General features: G+C 39.0%; 1 protein-coding gene across 1 annotated transcript; it reads right to left on the bottom strand.

Annotated features, from left to right (window-relative positions):
• Window positions 1–1,046: 1,046 nt before the first annotated feature.
• F7 (coagulation factor VII) lies at window positions 1,047–20,730 on the bottom strand. The gene is made up of 8 exons (XM_043995639.1): window positions 20,620–20,730; window positions 15,928–16,088; window positions 13,771–13,795; window positions 13,569–13,682; window positions 12,679–12,819; window positions 9,889–9,998; window positions 4,806–4,935; window positions 1,047–1,833 (listed from the first exon to the last, which is right to left on the bottom strand). The coding sequence occupies exons 1-8, from the start codon at window positions 20,687–20,689 to the stop codon at window positions 1,277–1,279; spliced, it is 1,308 nt and encodes a 435-aa protein (XP_043851574.1). The 5' UTR covers window positions 20,690–20,730; the 3' UTR covers window positions 1,047–1,276.
• Between the last annotated feature and the right edge of the window lie 277 nt (window positions 20,731–21,007).

Here is a 21,007-nt window from a genome sequence, read left to right as displayed (position 1 = left end):
GGGTCTTCTGACTCCAGTCCCACATCTCTGTCCACTGTGCTATCTAGCTTCCTCTCACTCCTGGGAGAATGGTACCTACCTGAATGGGTTCTTTTATTTATTTAAAATTTTTTTTAAAACTTTGTCCATTGCTACAGCCTAAAGACAGATAGATCTCAACCTTATGGGTTTACTGGAAACCACACAATTAATACAGAAGTTTACCCAGAGGATGGGGTCTCAAGATATTCTGGTTTGTGTCTGTGACATTGAGTGGCAGACCCAGTCCCAAAGATCCCAAGTCACTATTCCTAAGTAGGACAAAGATCTTGCTTTTTTGCATCTCATTTTAGTAAGATCATAGTGTTTGGTATTAACAATAAGAAGACCTGTTCCTTTCTAAGTGCTGTCTCAAATACCAGATTTTTGATGATTTCAAGAATTATGATCATAGGCAACTAACTCTTAGGTCACTAATTAATGGCTCCCTTGTCTGAAGTTTAGCCATTTTGTCACTTGAACCAAGCAGCATAAAAGAGTATTAATACCAATTCAGGAGGAGGAATTAATTACCTTCCATATGGAAAATCTGGTTTCCTCCTATTTAAACTAGTTATTATTGCTTCCTAAGTATTAAGTTTACTTATTCCTTTTCTACTGAAAGTACATTAAAATTTTGCATCTTTAAATTGTGGTGCCTTGAACCAAAGTTCTGATAGCCACATCCTAGTTCTGGCTTTACCTAGAACTGTGCCTGTATTTCTCAGTGATGGTCTAACGCTAACAAAGGGAGGAACAGATCCCCTGATTCTTCCTATGCTATTCTCTATTGAAATCTTTCCATACAGGGTGTATGGCAAGGACTCTTAAGTTGCTTTATTTCCTGACAAGTTCTCTTACTCCACAGTTCCCTGTTGACAGGTTTATCAGGGTCATGGAACTTTGGTATTATACAATACAATAAATACATTTAATTTATGTTTTTATTTTAAATTTTATTATAGCTTTTATGTTTTTAATGATCATTAATGTTTTAAATAAATAAATGTTTATTAATCAGTGAACCCAGCTTTGCAAGTACTAAAAGAGAATCAGCCTATAATTGGGCAGTTATATTTTGTGAAAACAGCCCTTCCCTTTACTACCCCACCCCAAATAATTGGATTTGTTGCAAAGAATGATTTAAAACAGTAGGTATTTTTATTCCAGGTAAGGTAATGCCAAAAAACCAGAGATACCTTATTAGTAAGCCATTAGAGTAGGAAAGAATTTATGTCAACTAATTGAAAAGGAAGACTTAGGGATTGATGTGTTTATTCAGCCAGTCAATGTATTTGGAGACCCTTGTGTAAATTCCATAGTGGCCCACAGATGCACAACCTTCCCCCCAGCTGACAACCCCTGTTAGATACCAAGTGCCCTTGTATTTGGTGGCATGGGGCCCACCACTGTCTCCCTTGCAGGAATCTTTAGTTCCATTTAGGAAGCCTGCACAGAACATGTTCTCAGTAATTTCAGGTGTTAAGGATGTTCTCTTTATTTGCTGGAGACAGTCCTGGGTCTTTATGCGGGGTACTTCAATCATCATGAGCTCTAAAGCTGTGGCCCCCCTGTCCAGGAGCTGGCCCCAGCCAGATACTGAGGAAAACCTGATAGAGGCCAGGTGGTCCTCAGAGAATCTCCTCTCAGGCAAGCAGAGGGGCACGATGTAGTCTGTGAAATTTATGGGCCTTTGCAGACGTATCAGGGCAATATCATGGTTGATTTTCAACCGAACATACCATTCGTGAACAATAATATCAGCAACCTGGCTCTTTTGTTCCGTTCCTTCTTCTTTGTTTATTTCATTCTCACCTGGGAGGGAATAAAGTGATCTATGTAGCATTGCCATGAGTTTCTCTGCCTAAAGGTTCGTATTTATATAGCTTGACACATCCCTTCCTCATACAGCCTTTAAACAGTGGTTAATTTGGAAATGATCCATGTCAAGAACGCTAGAGTAATTTGTATATTTTCTTCTGGGAAAAGATTACAGACACCTTAGTGTGAATTAAGTCAATTAAATTCCCCTTCCTCAACAAAATTTTGTATTTACTTCCAGAACGAAGAAAACATTTAAAAAACGCTTGTTGGGGGCAGCTAGGTGGTGCAGTGAATAAAGCACTGGCCTTGGATTCAGAAGGACCTAAGTTCAAATCCAGCCTCAGACACTTGACACTTACTAGCTGTGTGAACCTGGGCAAGTCATTTAACTCTCATTGCCCTACAAAAACAAAAGAATCTGCTTTAAAAAATGCTTGTTGAATGACTAATAGGAAATATGTTTTACACGATTGCATGTATATTTATGTACATATACATATATAAATAATCTATATCAAATTGCTTACCATTTTGGGGGGAAAGAGAGGGAGAAAAACTTAGAACTCAAAATTTTATAAAAATGAATGTTAAGCATTATCTTTATATGTAATTGGAAAAAATAAAATACTATTTTAAAATGCTTGTTGAATTGAATTTGTATATATTTTGAATAAAATTATATGTGCTCAGAAGCAGCGTGGTATACCAGAGAGAGAGTTAGCTGGAGGCAGGAAGAACTGGTTTCATGTCCTGTCTCAGATAAAAATTGGCTGTGTGACTCTGGACAAGTCACTGGACATCTCTGCATTCTAGGCACCTCTTTAAGATTATACATCTGCAGAGAAGGTGCTGGCCTACACTGACAGAAGGATGTCCTCACTAACCCAAAGAAATCACAAGTCTGTTCCCTATCTACCTATCCCTATACTTATGTATGTATGTATGTAGCATATTTGCCCAGTAGAATATCTTTTCTGTCTGCCTAACTGTAGGTTAGGCCTTTTTTGTATGCATTTACAGTCAGTCCAAAGCTCAGAGGGGGATTTTGGTGCACTTAAAATTTTTTAAAATTTTATTTTAGTTCAAGATTTTCTCCCTCTGCTAAGTCCCTTTCCCTCCGCCCGCTCCCTAGCCCCCTGTTGAGAAGGCAAGAAATACAAAATCCATTTGACTCACCCTTTACATGTGAAGAAGACAAATTTTGTCTTTAAGCCTTTCTGCCTGAGTTCTTCCTTTGTTTGCTTAGTTGATCGTTTAGCAGTTAAAGTAATCTAATGAACCAATCTGTGCTAACAGAATTTTATTTAATTTGTGTATACTTTATATTTCTATATACTTATATACATATATTTAGATGTATATTTGTAACATATGCACATACATGCATTATACACACATGTATATGCATATTTTGTGTAAGCACATATAAGTGTATACCCACATGCATTCATTGATGTATGTACATATGTGTTTTGTATGTTTATACGTATGTACAGAAATTTTTCTATATAAATTATATGTGCATTTATAGATATAAAAGTGCCAATGTATGTATGCATATGTAATTGGTGTATATACACACATGCATACGTATAATATGTACACACTTTAGTGGTAGCCTTCTAGAGATAACTTTTGGGGGGGCTGGGCATTGAGGGTTAAGTGACTTGCCCAAGGTCACACAGCTAGTAAGTGTCAAGTGTCTAAGGCTGAATTTGAACTCAGGTCCTCCCCAATCCAGGGCCGGTGCTTTATCCACTGCACTACCTAGCTGCCCCGAGACAATAACTTTTAAAATTTAATTAATTTAAATATAGATAGGAAAAAGGAAAACTCATGGAAATTTTGGGGAACAGATGGTATCTTTAAGTAGCTCTGAAGCCATCTAGGCTCTGCTATTGGTTTACCCATTTGTATACTTTTTTTGCCTAAATGGTCTTCAAGGTTCTGTTAGTAGCAAAAAGGAAAGAAAATTAATCTTAAGGGAGTCGATCTTTTTACCCTTCTATTGAAAATTTATTATATACTCTTGTGCTATAAGAAATAAGGAGCAGGATGGTTTCAGAAAAACCTGGTGAAACATACACGAAGTGATGCAAAATCAAGTGACCAGAGCCAGGAGAATATTGTACACAGTAACAGCAATATTGTATAATGATCAACTGTGAATGGCTTAGTATTTTTTTCAGCAATACAATGATCTAAGATAATTCTGAAGGACTTATGATGAAAAATATTATCCACCTCCAGAGGAAGACTGATGGTGTCTGACTGTAGATTGAACCTTGGTTTTAAAAAATTCTTAATTTTACTGGTTTTTTCTTTTGGTCTGTTTTCTTTTGCAATATGATTAATATATATATAATATATTATATATATATATATATATACTTTTGCATGACTGTACATGTATAGTTATTGAATCATTTTCAGTTGTGTCTGACACTGTCTCCTGGACTGGAATCCCTGGATCCTATACCTCAGGCCTCTTGGTTCTAATCTCAATGCTTGCACTTTAACCAACTTAATGCTGAATGCCCTTTGCCACTGAACAAACCTGGTCTACTTCTTAGTGGTGTTGAGCAGAGATCTGGTCCTGGGGTTGCATAGAGCAAACACTAGGGGAAAACCCCATATAAATTTCAGGCATCTATAAAATGGGATGATTATTACTCATCATCTACTTCATTTAAGGGATGCTATAATGGATGTGATATTCTTTATGTAGAGACTATAACTATAACCATATTGATTCCACTTCTAATCCTATCTCCCCAATACCTAAGGAAGCCAGAAAGAGATGGACAATTCTACTGCCTAATCTATATGTTCACAAGGCAAATGCTATTATGATGATAATCACTAAAATTATGTATGTAATTCCATTTGTTACAGAAAACTAAAAATTAATTGTAGTTTAAGATTTTAAATACAATCCAAAGAAAAATGATGGAACTACCTACCGAGCACCACTGTTAGGTCCCCCCAAAAACGACGAGATAATTTATCGAAGCAATGAGCTGCAGAGACAACCCATGTATCAGTAAGCAGAGTGCCACCACACAGCAATTCATTTTTCAGCAATATCAGAGCCTGCTCAAAGATAAAAAAATTTTTTTTTAAGTTATATTATTTTTCCTTACCTGGGAACCTCTAGACTGTTCTCTGAGTTTACTAGCTTTCTTTCTCTTTTTTTTGGTGGGGCAATGAGGGTTAAGGGACTTGCCCAGGGTCACATAGCTAGTGTCAAGTGTCTGAGGCCGGATTTGAACTCAAGGTCCTTCTGAATCCAGGGGCAGTGCTTTATCTACTGCACTACTTAGCTGCCCCCACTAGCTTTCTTAAAATGGAAAGATAGGGGCTTGTTATGGCCTTCCTGCCCCGCCAAATCTCTATTTTGGTCCAAATTCTGTACAACACGCCTTAATTTGGCATCTGCCTTGCCACAAGCAACAGATCTTTCTCAGATTTAAAGAATGGTCTAGAAATACATGTTACTATTAAATAATAAAAGCAGACTATGAAAGAAAGGAAGCCTAGGATGGCTGGCTAGTCATGGGTAGCTTTCATTTCAAGTGAGACAGAAGATCATGTCAGAGACAACTTTGGACATGTGTGGAGAAGATGTCAGAAGACAGTAAGATTGACAGATGAGAAGTGATATTTTAAAAAGTAGGGGGACAGCTAGGTGGTACAGTGGATAGAGCACTGGCCCTGGATTCAGGAGGACCTGAGTTCAGACACTTAACACTTGTTAGCTGTGTGACCCTGGGCAAGTCACTTAACCCCAATTGCCTCACACACACACAAAAAGAAGTAGGGACAGTGGAGGGAAATAAGCACATTAGATATGAAAAATCACTTGAGACACTCCCAAACTGGTTCAAAAAGTCATTGATTCAGAGCTTGATCCTGCCATGAATTCTTTGGATCTAGTAGTAAAAAATCTTTCACAATCCTGTTTACTAGTGAGGATGATAAGGACATATGGGTCCATTCTGATGGAGAATATGGACAAAGGTGAAAAGAAATAGTTTGCCCATGATGAAGGCTTATACTGTATTGGAAAGAACACTAGATTGGGAAACAGAGGAGATGGATTTAAATCCCAGCTCTGCCACTTAGTAGCTGTATGAGCTTGGCCAAGACACTTGACCTTTATAGAGTTCAGTTGCCCTATCTGAAAAAAGAAGGGGTTGGGCTACATGAACTTTAAAGTTTTTTTCTAGCTCTAAATGTATGGTCCTGTGGCATAGAAGGCCAAAAGGAGGCATTAAAGGTAATGAAAGTTCAGTTGAAGCAGAACCAAAGATGGTTTTGCTGTGGGTGATTCTAACCAGGACCAATATTTTCCAAGGTTTATCTCAAACTGTGAGATGTAATGGTGGTGGAGGGATACTCATTTTGCCAATTAGCTGCTTAGCTAGAGTGAAGAATTGCATTAGGGTGGAACAAAATGGTTCTTTGAGTCCAACCTAATTTTCTGGTTACTATGAAGACCTGATTCAAAGGGTTCTTTTTGAGGGTTACATAGAGGATCCATTTTCTGTTCAGTAAGAGAAGGGTTGGAAAAAGACAAGTTCAAGATCAGTATGGATGCCACAAATGCAGGCATTAGAAGGAATGTAGTTCTGAGGTAAAGAAGAGACTGTAGTAGATTATGTCCCCTTGGCGGCGGGGGAGGTATATTTAATTTAAAAAAAAATAGTTTACTTTCCATGCCCAAAGAGCTATAAAGCTTTGCATACCCTTTGACCCAGCAATATTAGGTCTTTTTCCCAAAGAGATAATAAAAAAGGGAAAAGGACCCACATGTACAAAAATATTTATAGCTGCTCTTTTTGTGGTGGCAAGGAATTGGAAATTGAGCGATTGCCCATCAACTGGGGAATGGCTGAACAAGTTGTGGTATATGAATGTAATGGGATACTATTGTGCTGTAAGAAATGATGAGCAGGCAGATTTCAGAGAAACCTGGAAGGACTTGCATGAACTAATGCTGAGTGAGATGAGCAGAACCAGGAGAATATTGTACACAGTACCGACAACATTGTGTGTTGATCAGCTGTGATAGACTTGATTCTTCTCAGCAATACAGTGGTCCCAGATAGTTCCAAAAGATTCATGATGGAAAATGCTCTCCAAATCCAGAAAAAAAAAAAGTACTGTTGAATCTGGATGCAGATCGAACCATACTATTTCTATTGTTTTTGTTGTTTTGCTTTTTTGAGGTTTTTTCTTTTTGCTCTGATGCTTCTCTCCTAACATGACTAATGCAGAAATATGTTGTGGGAATTTGTTGTGATTTGGGGACCCTGCCTTTGGGCTGAGATTGATTAAAAAGCCTTAGTCCCTCAGGGTTTTTTTCTGTGTAAGAGGGGCTGGGGCCCCTCCCCCTCTGCTTCAGCCTAGCTGAAAAGCCCCTGTGGGCCTTACAGGATGCCAGGTCAGATGGCTAGGGAAAAAGCCCCAGCTCCCTCCACCCTGAGGGGATCTACCCCAGATATCCTGGGCTTGTCCAGGCTGGCCTCTGACACAGCCTGTGTGGAGGTCCCAGGCTTGCAGCAGGGGGCATGGGCCCCTTGAGCCCTGGGTGTGGTGTGCACGGGAGACTTGAGCCACTCTGGGTGCAGCCCTAGCGAGGCCGGGGGATTAGCTTGGCATATGCGGGAGCGTGGGGAGTCCGAGGTTTGAGGGGAAAGAAGGAATATATATACCAGGGAGTTGCTGGAGGATGGACAGAAAGAGGATGCCAGAGGACTAGGAGAATGGAAGGAGGTTGGTGAGAGAGAGAGAGAGAGAGACAGACAGACAGACAGACAGACACAGACAGGAGTTCCTCGCAACAGTACAGAAAGGGGGTTCACTAAGGAGACTGAGGCTACATAAAGGGAGTGGACTGCCAGAGCAAGTAGAGAAGGCACAGGGGCCGGATAAAGCGCTGGTCCTGGATTCAGGAGGACCTGAGTTCAAATCTGGATTCAGACACTTGACATTAACTAGCTGTGTGACCCTGGGCAAGTCACTTAACCCTCATTGCCCTGCAAAAAAAGAAAAAAGAAAAAAAAGAAAGAAGACACAGGGGGGTCGATAAAGTGAAGGGGGCTTGGAGTTAGAAGAGAGGAGCGGAGCAGTGAAAGCACAGGGGAGCTATAGTGAAGGAGAAAAAGAGTCAAAGTTGGAGAGGACTGGCGGTGAATGGTCCAAGCTGCAGCAGTGGCCAGCATACCCATAGGCAAGAGGTGGCAAAAAGTTTAACAAACTGACAAGTTGTATTTTAATTTTTCATCCTTGTTTCTACATTTAACTCCAAGTTTATTCACCGAAATAAACCCCATATTTGCTTTAATTAATAGAAGCATTTTAATCCTTTTTTTCTTATCAGTCTGAGAGACAGTGGGGGGAAAATGTCCCATATTAACTTGATAGCAGTCAGATATCCAGCCAGTCAAACATCCACAGATTAGGCCCCCAGTTAGATTTGAGCCCAGCAAGTCAGTTAAAAATTCTCACAATGTTCAATGTGATTATACATATATAACCTACATCAGATTACTTGCTGTCTTGGGGAGGGGGGAGGGAGAAAAATGTGAAACTAGAAATCTTATAAAAACAAATGTTGAAAACTATCTCTAAATGTAACTGTAAGATAATAAAATATTTATATGGAAAAAATAGTTTATTTTTCCCAATTACATGTAAAGACAATTGTTAATATTCATTTAAAATTTAAATTTTTTTAACTTTTTAAAATTAAATTTTTAATTTTAATTCATTTAAAAAATATTTTGACTTCCATATTCTCTCTCCCTCCTCCCTGAGACAGTAAGCAGTTTGTCATAGATTATACATATGCAGTCATACAAATCTATTTCCATATTAGTAATGTTGTGAAAGGGAATGTCCCTTTTTCTAAGAAAAGAGAGAAATGGAATATGCATTTCCATACTTTGCAACACCCCAACTTGTCTTGGCTATGATTTTCCACATCCCTGAGAGTTTCCTTGTTTTCTTTCTTTCTTTTTTTTCTTTTGTGGGGCAATGAGGGTTAAGTGACTTGCCCAAGGACACACAGCTAGTCAGTGTCAAGTGTCTGAGGCTGGATTTGAACTCAGGTCCTCCTGAATCCAGGGCTGGTACTTAAACCACTGCGCCACCTAGCTGCCCCTCGAGGCTCCTTGTTTTCAAGGAATATTAAACTTTCAAATTCTTCTTAATTTTGGGGCAGCTAGGTGGCGCAGTGGATAGAGCACTGGCCCTGGAGTCAGGAGGACCTGAGTTCAAATCCGGCCTCAGACACATAACACTTACTAGCTGTGTGACCCTGGGCAAGTCACTTAACCCCAATTGCCTCACTAAAAAAAAAAAATTCTTCTTAATTTTAATAACCTTCATTTTAGATGCAAATCTTTGCCATACAGAACTTTTAGGAGGGGAGAAAGGTGTGTCACAAAATCAAGTAGGGAAATGCCATTAAGGGTGTCAAAAAAGAAAGGGAACCATTAATTTAGAGTTCAGACATGGCATGGCATGGAATATCTATTAGTCAACAAGAATTTGTTGAGGGCCTAGTGTGGGCTGGGCTTTGCACTGTGTTCAACTCAAAGGCTAATTCCTGGGGGCAGCTAGGTGATGCAGTGGATAAAGCACTGGCCCTGGAGTCAGGAGGACCTGAGTTCAAATCTGGCCTCAGACACTTAACACTTACTAGCTGTGTGATCCTAGGCAAGTCACTTAACCCCAATTGCCTCACCAAAAAAAAAAAGAGAGAGAGAGAGAGAGAGAGAGAGAGAGAGAGAGAGAGAGAGAGAGAGAGAGAGAAAAGAGAGAGAGAAGAGAAAGAAAGAAAAAGAAATAGAGAGGGGGGAGAGAGAGACAGAGACAGAGACAGCAAGAAAGAGAAAGATGGAGAAGAAAACATATTTACTCTATGTCAGAAAGCCCGGATTGATCAACCCCCAGGCAACCTATAGGAAAAGGCTTGTAATGAGGAATGATAGACCAGATCAGGGAACAAATCTTGGATTAAATTAGTCATCTCCTTACCTGCCATGGACATTCTCCTTTAGGACATGCGTAACCACCTACGATTCTGCCTTCTGGCATACTTCCATTTCTCTTTTCCAAAACTGGTATTCTCCCACAGGGATAGTCAACTGTATGAAACAATGAACCAATGACAAACTGGTAGTTTAATCATAGAGAATAGAGGAATATGATGCCACGTACTGCATTGACAAGAGTCAGCACTGTATAGTATAGTGGGAAGAGCACTGTACAGTATAGTGGGAATTTAGAACCACTTGGGAAGGTTTCATCCTGAGCCTCACTGCTCAGAAACTGCATAATCCTGAATTCAAATCTCAACACTTCCCTTCCTCCCTGGTCATAAATCCTTCTATAGCAGAAAGAAACCTAATCCTAGCCCTTTATTTTGAAGATGAGGAAATTGAGACCCAGTGAGGTTGTGACTTGCCCATGGTCATATTTGTTGTTATTCTGGCATTTTTCAGTCATGTCTAACTCTTCATAACCTCTTTTTGGGATTTTCTTGGCAAAGACATTGGCATGGTTTGCCATTTCTTTCTCCAGCTCATTTTACTAATGAAAAATTGAGGCAAACAGAGTTAAGTGACTTGCCTAGGGTCACACAGCTAGTAAGTGTCTGAGGTTGGATTTGTACTCAGGAAGTACTTCCTGACTCCAGGCCTGGTGCTTTACCCGCTTTGCCACTTAGTTGGCCCATGTAGTTAAGTACCATAAGCAAAAAGAATAAGGCACATTTTTATTTATTCTGATACCTTGAAGCCCCCAATTTATAGCTCTAAATTTGGAAGTACAAATTGTCACTGATTTTTTCTCTAGTATTCAAAATGAATGAAAAGTACTCATGATGCCCTTACTAAACTAAGGCTGGGGTTATACATATAAAAGCAAAAACAGTCCTTGCCCTCAAGTAACTTCTGTTTTAATGAAGGAAGCAACACACATAGGGAAATGGTCAGGAAGGGATATTTTGGTTTTGGTTTACAGGGATGGTGAATAGAATCATAGGGGAGCAGGACAGAACTATTTCCTCCATTGTGCTGGAGGAAAGAGCAACCAAGGATTCGTGGAGGGAGGAGTGGAAAGATGTAGGACTTTCCTGTAGTATCACTCCTGTTGGAGCCATTCTCCTGATACAAGAGCTGGCTGTGTTCTGATAGCTTTGACAGGTGCAATGCTGGTAGAAATGTATTGGGACCAGAATTGAATTTTTTTGGTAGAACCAAACTAGGGGTGGTGTTGAGATACCAATAATGGACAGATGGGTAGGGTGAGACCTTCTCTCATTCCTGAGGCTGGGCTCTGGCCAAAATGGTTTCTTTTTCTAGGAAAGCATTGCTTGAAACTTTGGTAAAAATTTGTTCTTTAAGTTATATAGAAATATGAGACTTGCATAATACATGATATACATAATCATTATTGTAATAAAATTATATTGCTATTCTGATGGATTGGTTTGCCCTTTCACCTCATCAGTGAAGGCCTGAGTGATTTGAGTTCCAAATCTGCTGCTTGAAATTTAGACCATCCTCTTTCCCTGAGATACAATGTTAGGTGTGGAGTTTAACCAAATTTAACCTACCAAGATACCAGTTGAACCTAAAATGTAGTTGAAATACTAATTCTACGACTAGCATGTCATAATTACTTATAGTAAAACATAATACCATTTGTAGCTAGTATTTTAAGGTTTGCAATTACTTTGTATATATTATCTCATTTGATCCTTACAACAACCCTATAAAATGGGTACTATTTTTACTCCAATTTTATAGAGGAGGAAATAAGCTTGGAGAGGTTAAGTGTTTTGTTCCAGGTCATTCAACTACTAAATATCTGAGGCAGGATTTGAACTTGGGTCTCTCTGATTCCAAGTCCAACACTGTTCACTTTGCTACCTAACTGCATACTTCTAATAGCCTTTGGTCCTTCAGGGAGCTGAATCCCTGACTCTTTATTTAGGGGAGAGGAGATAAAAGGCAGATAAGTTAAAGCTTGGGTGATCTAACATGTTGTCATAGCATCACAACAGTTAACAGGTTGACTTCGAGGGAATCATTCAGTTTCCTAGTGTGTTGTTGGTCCTTCATTCTCACAGAGGACCGTGACAGATGCCATGATTTTCAATGAATTAGATTTAAGTGAGGAAGGGCTATGCAAAGTCACCAGCCTCACTTTTTCCTCCTGAGCCATATGGGTCCAGTGGCAAGATATATTATCAGGATAATTGGAGATGGCCCTGGATGTTTAATGCAATTGGAGTTAAGTGACTTGCCCAGGGTCATACAGCTATTACGTATCTGAGGTGAGATTTGAACTTATGTCCTCCCAATTTCAAGGCCAGTGCTCTATCCACTGTACCACCTACCTGCTCTAATACAACAAGGGGATGCTCAGGGAGCTGGGCTCCCTGTAGTGATAGGATGGGTCAGACATCAAGAGGGCATGACAGTTGTTGGTATTTTCCAACCTCAAAAGTCAAGTTATCCTAAGTTTCAGACTTGTATTTCAGTCAAGAGAAGAGCCAAGTAACAAAGAACTGGATGGTGGGCCAACCTCAGAGTCAGAAGGTCCTGAATTCAAACCTTGTCTCTGACACATATTGTGTGACCTTGAGCAAGTCACTTAATATCTCAATGAACCTAAGCAACTTTCTAAAACCAGTCTGTTGACAATTTCAGCCCCAAAGCCTATTGGTCGTTCTAATGTTCTAACATGAGGGGAATGTGACTTGGTGAAGGAATGCCAGGCAGAAACAATACTCTGAGGAGACTAGAAGTGGACTCATACCTACTGGACTGCAGGATATCCCATCTGGGGCCAGAGCATAGCCCACCTCACAATGGCATTGGCGTATGGTTTCAGGATTATCAGTGCAGTATTGCTGACAGCCTCCGTTGTCGTATCTGCAGATTAGCAGGCTGTCTTTGCCTGAGAACACGGAGGGAATATGTGAGTTCAGGACACTACCTTGGGTCAAGGAGAGCCAACCATGTTCACTTCTAAATCTTTTGTGGAAAAGGATGCGTGGGCTTCTCTTTAGGTTCACTGTTGTTATTCCCTGAGAATTTGTTGGCTTCAACTGGGGATGTGCTGAAGCTGGTTCAGGCTGGCAAGAGTTGGTTATTAAATTTTCAGAGTGAGATCCAGATCAATGAAGTTCTATATTATTTTTCCTTTTCCTTGATAATAATAATAATATTTCTATGAATAAAAATTGCTGATATTTATGTAGTAATTTAGATATCTCATTTTATCCTCATAACCAAACTTTGGGGATAGGTAATATAGTTATTTTCCCCCCATTTAACAGATAAGGAAATTGAGATTTCAAGGGGTTAAGTCATTTAGCTACTTACTGTCATCCATTTAGTTAGAAGATTCAAACCCAAGTCTCTCCTGCCTCTTAAGTCAAATCCTTTTTCTGCTTATACCACAGTGCTTTGACAGGAACAAATGGGTAACAGTTGTTTGTTCTAACAGTGTCCCAGAAGAGGAAATTCCTCTCCCATCTGATGGGGGCCAATAGGGTATTTGTCCTGCCTGTGTCTCATAGTGGTCACAGTCTGAAAGCAACATTCTAAGGGACAGCACACAGTGTTCATGCTATTGTGAAGAAGGACATGCATGCTATGGTCCACCTCTACAGGAAACAATGGTTTAGGCCAAGAATGTCTTACTTGTTTCACAGTTCCTGCCCTCAAACTCCATAGGGCAAAAGCAGATGTAGGATTGGAAGTCGTCAGTACAGGTTCCTCCATTTTGGCAGGGGTTTGAAGCACATTGGTTGTCATCTGTGGAAACAGGGGGCATGAGAGAATTTGATAAGAAGGAGGCGGTTTTAGTGGATAAGAGGAAAGTTTCAAAGATTGACCAACTTACCATTGTACTGAATCCAAAATTGTTTCTGGGAAAAGAAGAGGAGATAACTTGTAAGTGAGCAGTCCACTGGATATTAAGTATTAATTGTTTTCACATAGTGGAATGTTTAGTTATGAGAGATTTAGGCACAATCTTTGACACTTTTTTTTTCTGGCTCAGAGAGATGGAAACTAGAGGGATGAGTGTGTGTGTGTGTGTGTGTGTGTGTGTGTGTATACACGTGAGCACACAGAAGAAGTATATTGCTTCCCAGAGGGTAAGTGGACAAATTATCTTATATCTCTAGAAGATTTGTGATCTTGAGAATAAGAACTGTATCTTATTCACTTTTCTGTCTGCAGGGGCTAAGTGCATAGTGCCTTCTACAAAGTAGACATGAAATAAGGGTTTATTAAATTGAATTGAATTCTTCTTCCCAGAATCCTTGATAGCCATTAGAGGTGATACATGCTAATGGAAAGAGGAAGAGCTAGATAGTTCTAACTCTAAAGAGCTGGGAGACATTGGGTTCATCATATGTCTTGATGTTTGTCAGCCTCACCTATGAACTAAGGATAAAAATACCTGCCCTATCTATTGCATAGGATTACTAAATGCATCACAGAATTCCTAGAAACTTGAAGTCAGAAGGAGTCTAAGGAAGGCACAGCCAATGAAGAAACAAACCTAAAAAGAATCAATAATAAAAATAACAATCTACAAGACACTATCAATGTCTAATTAATTAATTAATCATTTTTCTTTAAAAATATTTCTTAGTAGTACAATATTTCATGTGCTTATTTTGTCAGGGATCAACATAACTGCTTTTGGATAAAATTCAGTAGATAGTGAGTGGTATGCTAACATTTAGGAGATTCCCAAGTTTATTAAGGAATAATTAAGAGAAAGTCTGGTGGCCCATTATAAACATGTTACTATATATATAATAGATAATAGATAGATAACTGTTATTAAGAAATATAACACATTTTGAAAATAGTCTATATTTCCATTACAAAAAGGATACCAAACTGTAAATCACTATTACTTTTCCCAGCAAATAGGGAGAAAGGTTTCTGAAATTTATCCAAGGAAGACAAATTAAAAAAAAATTTTTTTTTTTTAGTGAGGCAATTGGGGTTAAGTGACTTGCCCAGGGTCACACAGCTAGTAAGTGTTAAGTGTCTGAGGCCGGATTTGAACTCAGGTACTCCTGACTCCAGGGCCGGTGCTCTATCCACTGCACCACCTAGCTGCCCCAGGAAGACAAATTTTAAGAATTTAAAATGAACTTCCAACATTTACATCTATCTTTTAGTTTGGGGATTCTGGGGTTAACTGAATGTGGGGTTATCATATCTAGCTACTGGATCCCACAGGCTTACTTCCCCACCCCACCAAACATCAAAGAAAGGACTTCTCTTCTCTGAGGGAAAAAGGTACATTCTAAAATGTAAACATATCTGTCAGAAAAAGGAAGGAGAAAATAGTTTTGAAAAATTGTAAATAATGGTTAAAGTGGAGCTGTAGAGAGAAACAGTTCCCTTGAATTTAATTTCCTTATAAAATTCTCCCCTAAGAGAAGTTCCATGGTCTTCTTCTAAGGCAGAGAAATTCTGGTTACCTCAATACTTCTCCCCATTGTATTTTACTCATTTTTTCATGTATACCCAGAATCCTTTGGGCTTGCTTTTGGTGACACTTATTATTTTTGGTCTGCAGTCTTGCAGCATGGGATCACTTTTTTTTTTTGGTAGGGCAATGAGGGTTACATGACTTGCCCAGGGTCACACAGCTAGTAAGTGTCAAGTGTCTGAGGTCAAATTTGAACTCAGGTCCTCCTGAATCCAGGGCCTTTATCCACTGCACCACCTAGCTGCTCCTGGGGTCACATCTGGTAAAACTAAATGCAGCTCCATGTATGACCAAGTAAAACACAGTGACCCCTTGGGAAGAAAAATGATATAGCCAAGGTAGAGTAGGATGGGCTAGAAAGGTATTAAATATTCTTTCCCCTTCTGGTATCTAGACATGGAGGGCTGGAATGAAAATCAAAACATCATGAAGACCAACTTCTAGCATCTACAAAGGTCTTAGATAAAACTAAACAAAGCAGAAAAGCAGAAAAAAAAGCAGAAAAATCAAATAATTACCGCAGAATGGCCATTCACTTACAGTTCTTTCATTGCTCTTGAAGATTTCCTTGGCTTCCTCAAATGAACATTTTTCTTCAATGCATTCTCTCTCCAGAGAGCCTGATCTCAACTCTTCAAGGAAAGAGTTAGCTCTTCTTTCTCTTTTCAAGATACTATTCGCTTCTTCCTGATTTAGGAAGACTGAGAAATGAAAATCCCATGAATGACTTGCTACCTTATCACATCAAGGTGCTAGAGAAATTTATTTGGTGTGCATATAGTAAGTAACTGTCACTATTTTTAAAAAATCCAATCTAATCCAGTCCAAAAAACATTTATTAAGCACCTACTATGTGCCAGGTGTTGTGCTAAACTCTGGGGATACAATTAATAAAAGAAAAGACAGTCCCTACCCTCCTGGAGCTTACAATCTAACAGGGCAGGTAACATACAAAGGGGGTAGGGCAGGAAAGTTGGTGAAGACACCAGGGGTACCCAGTTTAGGGGCATCTTGTTCCATAAATTTGAAAAAAACCCCAACAGGCAAGGGCAGCAGATACAGAGTGGAGTGAAGCCCAAAGTCCAGTTTCTGCCCTCTATCCTGCTAAGGAAATGAATGAATAAAAATTAAAGAGAGTTTCTCATTCCACTGAGTTTAGCATGTGACATGGACCCTTCTGAGTCTCAGTTTTTTAATTTCTAAAATGATTATATAAGGGAAAGGAGAAGAGAACAAGCATTTTTATAGCACTTATACTGTTCAAATATTACTTCATTTGATCCTTACAACAACTCTGCAAGGTATATACTATTATTAGCCCCATTTTACAGTTGTGTTACTGAGGTTAAATGACTGACCCAGGGTGTGAGGCTGGATTTTATCTCGGGTCTTTCTAACTCCAGGTTCAGCACTCTATCCACTGCATCACTTAGCTGCCTCAAATTCCCTATATCATAGGGTTATTATGATGAAAGCACTATATAAATGTAAGCCCCAAAGAGCTATATAAACGTGAGACATTGTTATCATTGCGCTCTTCCTAAGCACTCAAAAGATTCAATGGTGTTTTAAGTGAGTACAGACTCCTGTCAGTTTTGTTCCCTGCTTGGTTTATGTTGACTCAGAGTTAGAGGTAAGAGCTAGCTTTCCTCAGAATTGTAAAGTAGGCTATGTTTGCTTTTCACCTCCCTTCATCTCTCCAGCAGAATACTCCTAAATTTCCATGTCCTTCTGCTGCCCCTTGGCTACCAAGGGCCTAACTCCCACAATTAAGGCCTACAAACATTTTAGTAGTCTTTTCAGTTATTGACTGTATAATTCCTATGTCTAAGGCATCATGCTAAGCCCTGTTCATTATGGCATAAAAGATAGAATGTTGGGGGGCAGCTAGGTGGCACAGTGGATAAAGCACAGGCCCTGGATTCAGGAGTACCTGAGTTCAAATCTGGCCTCAGACACTTGACACTTACTAGCTGTGTGACCCTGGGCAAGTCACTTAACCCCCATTGCCCTGCAAAAAAAAAAAAAAAAGATAGAATGTTGGATTTGGTGTCAGGAAGACCTGAGTTTGAATCCTGCCTCAGACACTTATTACCTGTGTGATTCTGGACAATTTAGTAAACAACACCCTTTGGGCCTCAACATACTCATCTGTAAAATGAGAGGGTGGCACTTGATGACCCCTGAAGCTCCAAAGCCCTCATCTGAAGGCAACAAAAACACTGGCAGAGCTCATCTGTATTGTATTTATGGGTTGTTCTAGTTTGATCAATGACACTCGACCAGTTCTGGCTTAGCAGGGTCATACATCAAGGTTTCTGCATGTTTGTTTTTCTCTGAGTTGCTTGTTTGCTGTTTTTTTGAGGTGTTACTTCTAATAATCTTCCATCCTATTTTCTAATATTTTGCAAATGAACTCATACTCTAAGCAGTGTTGCTCTGGACTGTTTTAGCTGTCATAGCAATGTGAGATAAAGTTGGAAAAATTGCTTGAGGCATAGGTAGGATGTTTCTGATAGCAAAGCACATCATTTGGCCAAGTGTACTAGAGAGTTTCTCTGCTTTCATTAAAATGTATTGCCTCACTGTGACAGACTTAGCTCCTCTCTGCAACACAATGATCCAAGACAATGCCAAAAGACTCATGATAGGAAATGCTCTCCACAGCCAGGGAAAGAAGTAGGGAGTCTGAATGCAGATGGAAGCAGACTATTCTCACTTTTGTTGTTGTTGTTGTTTCTTCTTTCTTGTGGTTTTTTCCTCTTGTTCTGAGTCTTCTCTCACAACATGACTAATGTGGAAATCTGTTTAACGTGATTGTAATGTATAACCTCTATCAGATTGCTTGCTGGTTTCGGAGTGGGGAGGGAAGGGAGAAAGGGAGAAAAATTTGGAACTCAAAATCTTACAAAAATGAATGTTGAAAACCATCTTTACATGTACTTGGAAAAAATAAAATAAAATACTATTAAAAAAAACAACCCTTAAAATGTATTGCCTCTCTGCGGTGTTCTTTTGCCAGTTCATATGCCTCCTGATACATAAAGGTAAAATGAGATTGGGTTTTCCTCTGGTCTTCCTAACTAGATTGAATGCTCTCTGAGTATAAAGGGCCAAAATATTTCATTAGAATTATAGGTCATTCATGGGGGCAGCTAGGTAGCACAGTAGATAAAGCACTGGCCTTGGATTCAGGAAGACCCAAGTTCAAATCTGGCCTCAGATTTGACACTGGCTGTGTGACCCTGGGCAAGTCACTTAACCCTCATTGCCCTGCCAAAAATAAAAAGAATATTGTATATTGCACATGTGTAATGTAGATAAAATTGCTTAGTGTCTCATGGAGGCCGTGTATGTGTGTGTGAAAATTTAGAAATCAATTTTTTAAAAAAATGAATGTTAAAAATTGTCTTTCCATGTAATTGGGAAGAAATAAAATAGAATTATAGGACTTTAGAGGAGGAGATTTTAGAGGTCATCAGGGTGAAGTCCCTAATTTTGCTGGCATGGAAGTAAAGGCACAGAAAGGTAAATGAAATAACTTCTTGGGTCAACCATGTTCATGGTAAATCCAGGACTAGAACTCAATTCACCTGACACTCCATTTAGTGCTATTTGTACTGCATGTTACACTTTTTAAATGACAACTAGCTCAGTGCTTAGCAAAGAGAAGGTAATCGATAGATACTTGTTGACTAATTAACTTGCTAACCTTGATAAGACATGTTGAATACAGCTTCTATCCAGGAATGCTCTGATGGGAGAAGTATCAGAGAAAGGTTTGGCGTTTGTGGTTTTCAAGGAAGCAAAATTTGAGACATTAACTTCACCATAGGAAATAAATGCTCCATTTATCACCTGTTGACATACCTAAAAAATAAAGGAGTGTTGGAAAGTGTGCCAAAGTGGATGGAGAGGGGATCTAAGAGTCAGGAAGATGTGGGTTCAAGTCCTACCTTTTCTCCACATACTGGCTTTTGTTGTTGTTTTAATATTTTATCTTCACCCCCTCCCCCAGTTACATGTAAAGACAATTTAACATTCCTTTAAATTTTTTTTGAGTTCTAAATTTTATCTCTCATTCACTCACCATACTTTTACCTGAGAAAATAAGCAATTTGATATAGATTATACATGTGCAATCATGTAAAACATATGGCCACATTAGACATGTTGTGAAAGAAGACACAAATCCAAAGAAAAAAAAACATGAAAAAAAAAACAGAAAATGAAAAAAACAATATGCTTAGATTTGCATTCAGACTCTCTGGATGTGGATAGCATTTTTCATCATGAGTCCTTTGGAATTGTCTTAAATCATTGTATTGCTGAGAATAGGTAAGCTATTAACAGTTGATCATCATACAATATTGACATTACTATGTACAATGTTCTTCTGGTTCTGCTTGATTCATTTCGCATCAGTTCATATAAGTATTTCCCATATACTGACTTTTGTGATTTTGGGTAAATCACTGAACTTCAGTGTAACAGGCAACTTTCTAAGTCTATGAGTTGCAAAGAAAATTGTACTTTACTCATGTAGGAGTTTCCTACATCCGCAGGTCTACTCCCTATCGAGTATAAGTCCTTTGTAAACCTTAAGGTTTAGTTATTATTCCTATAGTTTCTCTTAATGAAATTTAAAGAAATACAAAAAACAATAGCTGAAGAAAATCAAGTATGCTAGGTTGTTTTGCTAGTCACTCAGCATCGACAAATCCTGTTTTCTTCCCAGATTTGGTGATGAAAGATCAGGAGCCCTGAGTACAGCAAGTGGTCAGTTTGTTCCCACTTATATGTTTGGCAGCTTAGGACTAATTTTTCAGTTTTGGAGTAAATGACAGTTTTAAAAAAGACACTAGAACTGATGACTTTTGTTGTTGCAGTTTTGTTCTGTTTTCTCATTGAAAATCAGCTTCCACAAATTAAAAGACGTGTCAAGTTTGCTTGCTTGTCCTCTAAAAATATCATTTACAATTAAAAAAAAAAGCACACCATTTGGGGTTGTTTGTTTTTCCTCTGTGGGCACATTTGGATACACAATTCTGTAAGCAAATGTTCCTAGTGGGTAGACATCAATACACAGAATAAAGATTAACTTTTGGAAGGTGCTGAGGGATGGACGCGCAAAATTTGCTTCTCAGAGTGAGCTCGCCTTCATTCAATCAGTATATGGCAAGTAGAGAAAGAAAAATTTTGTTAGTAAGAAAAATGTCTCCCCCAACATACCTGCGGTCAGAGACTGGTGAAGCACAAAAGTAAAGCCGAGAAATTGGACCATGTAGGACCTGGAAACCATGATGAAGATCTCAATGCTAACCTCCTAACCATCTGTTGACATTCCAGACAGAACTGTTGGGCCAAAGTTCTCTACTTCAAAGGGTGTGTGTGTGTGTGTGTGTAGTGTAAATGTGGGATAGGGGACTACTGGGGAGATTGGAGAGCTATACAAACACAGAATTGGAAGTTGCACTTATGAGAACACTTATCAGCATTCTCTCAGGATATCAGGTAGCTTAATTCTAACAGTTTCTTCAGAGTGCTAAGGAGATCTTAATAAAATTATGTTATATATTATACATATATGTTATATTATATATATATATGTATGTTATAT

The sequence above is a fragment of the Dromiciops gliroides genome, chromosome 3, assembly GCF_019393635.1.
Source record: "Dromiciops gliroides isolate mDroGli1 chromosome 3, mDroGli1.pri, whole genome shotgun sequence".
Lineage (NCBI taxonomy): Eukaryota > Metazoa > Chordata > Mammalia > Microbiotheria > Microbiotheriidae > Dromiciops > Dromiciops gliroides.
The sequence above is the reverse complement of the archived record's forward strand: the minus strand, read 5'-3'. Positions and strand labels throughout refer to the sequence as shown.

Coding starts and splice junctions, on each gene's coding strand:
- F7 (XM_043995639.1), bottom strand. CDS start 20,689: ATGGTTTCCAGGTCCTACATGGTCCAATTTCTCGGCTTTACTTTTGTG. Junction 12,820..13,568: donor GGGCAGGAACTGTGAAACAA/GTAAGACATTCT, acceptor CCGTGTTCTCAG/GCAAAGACAGCCTGCTAATC. Junction 4,936..9,888: donor AAGGAGAATGTCCATGGCAG/GTAAGGAGATGA, acceptor ATCTTTGAGCAG/GCTCTGATATTGCTGAAAAA.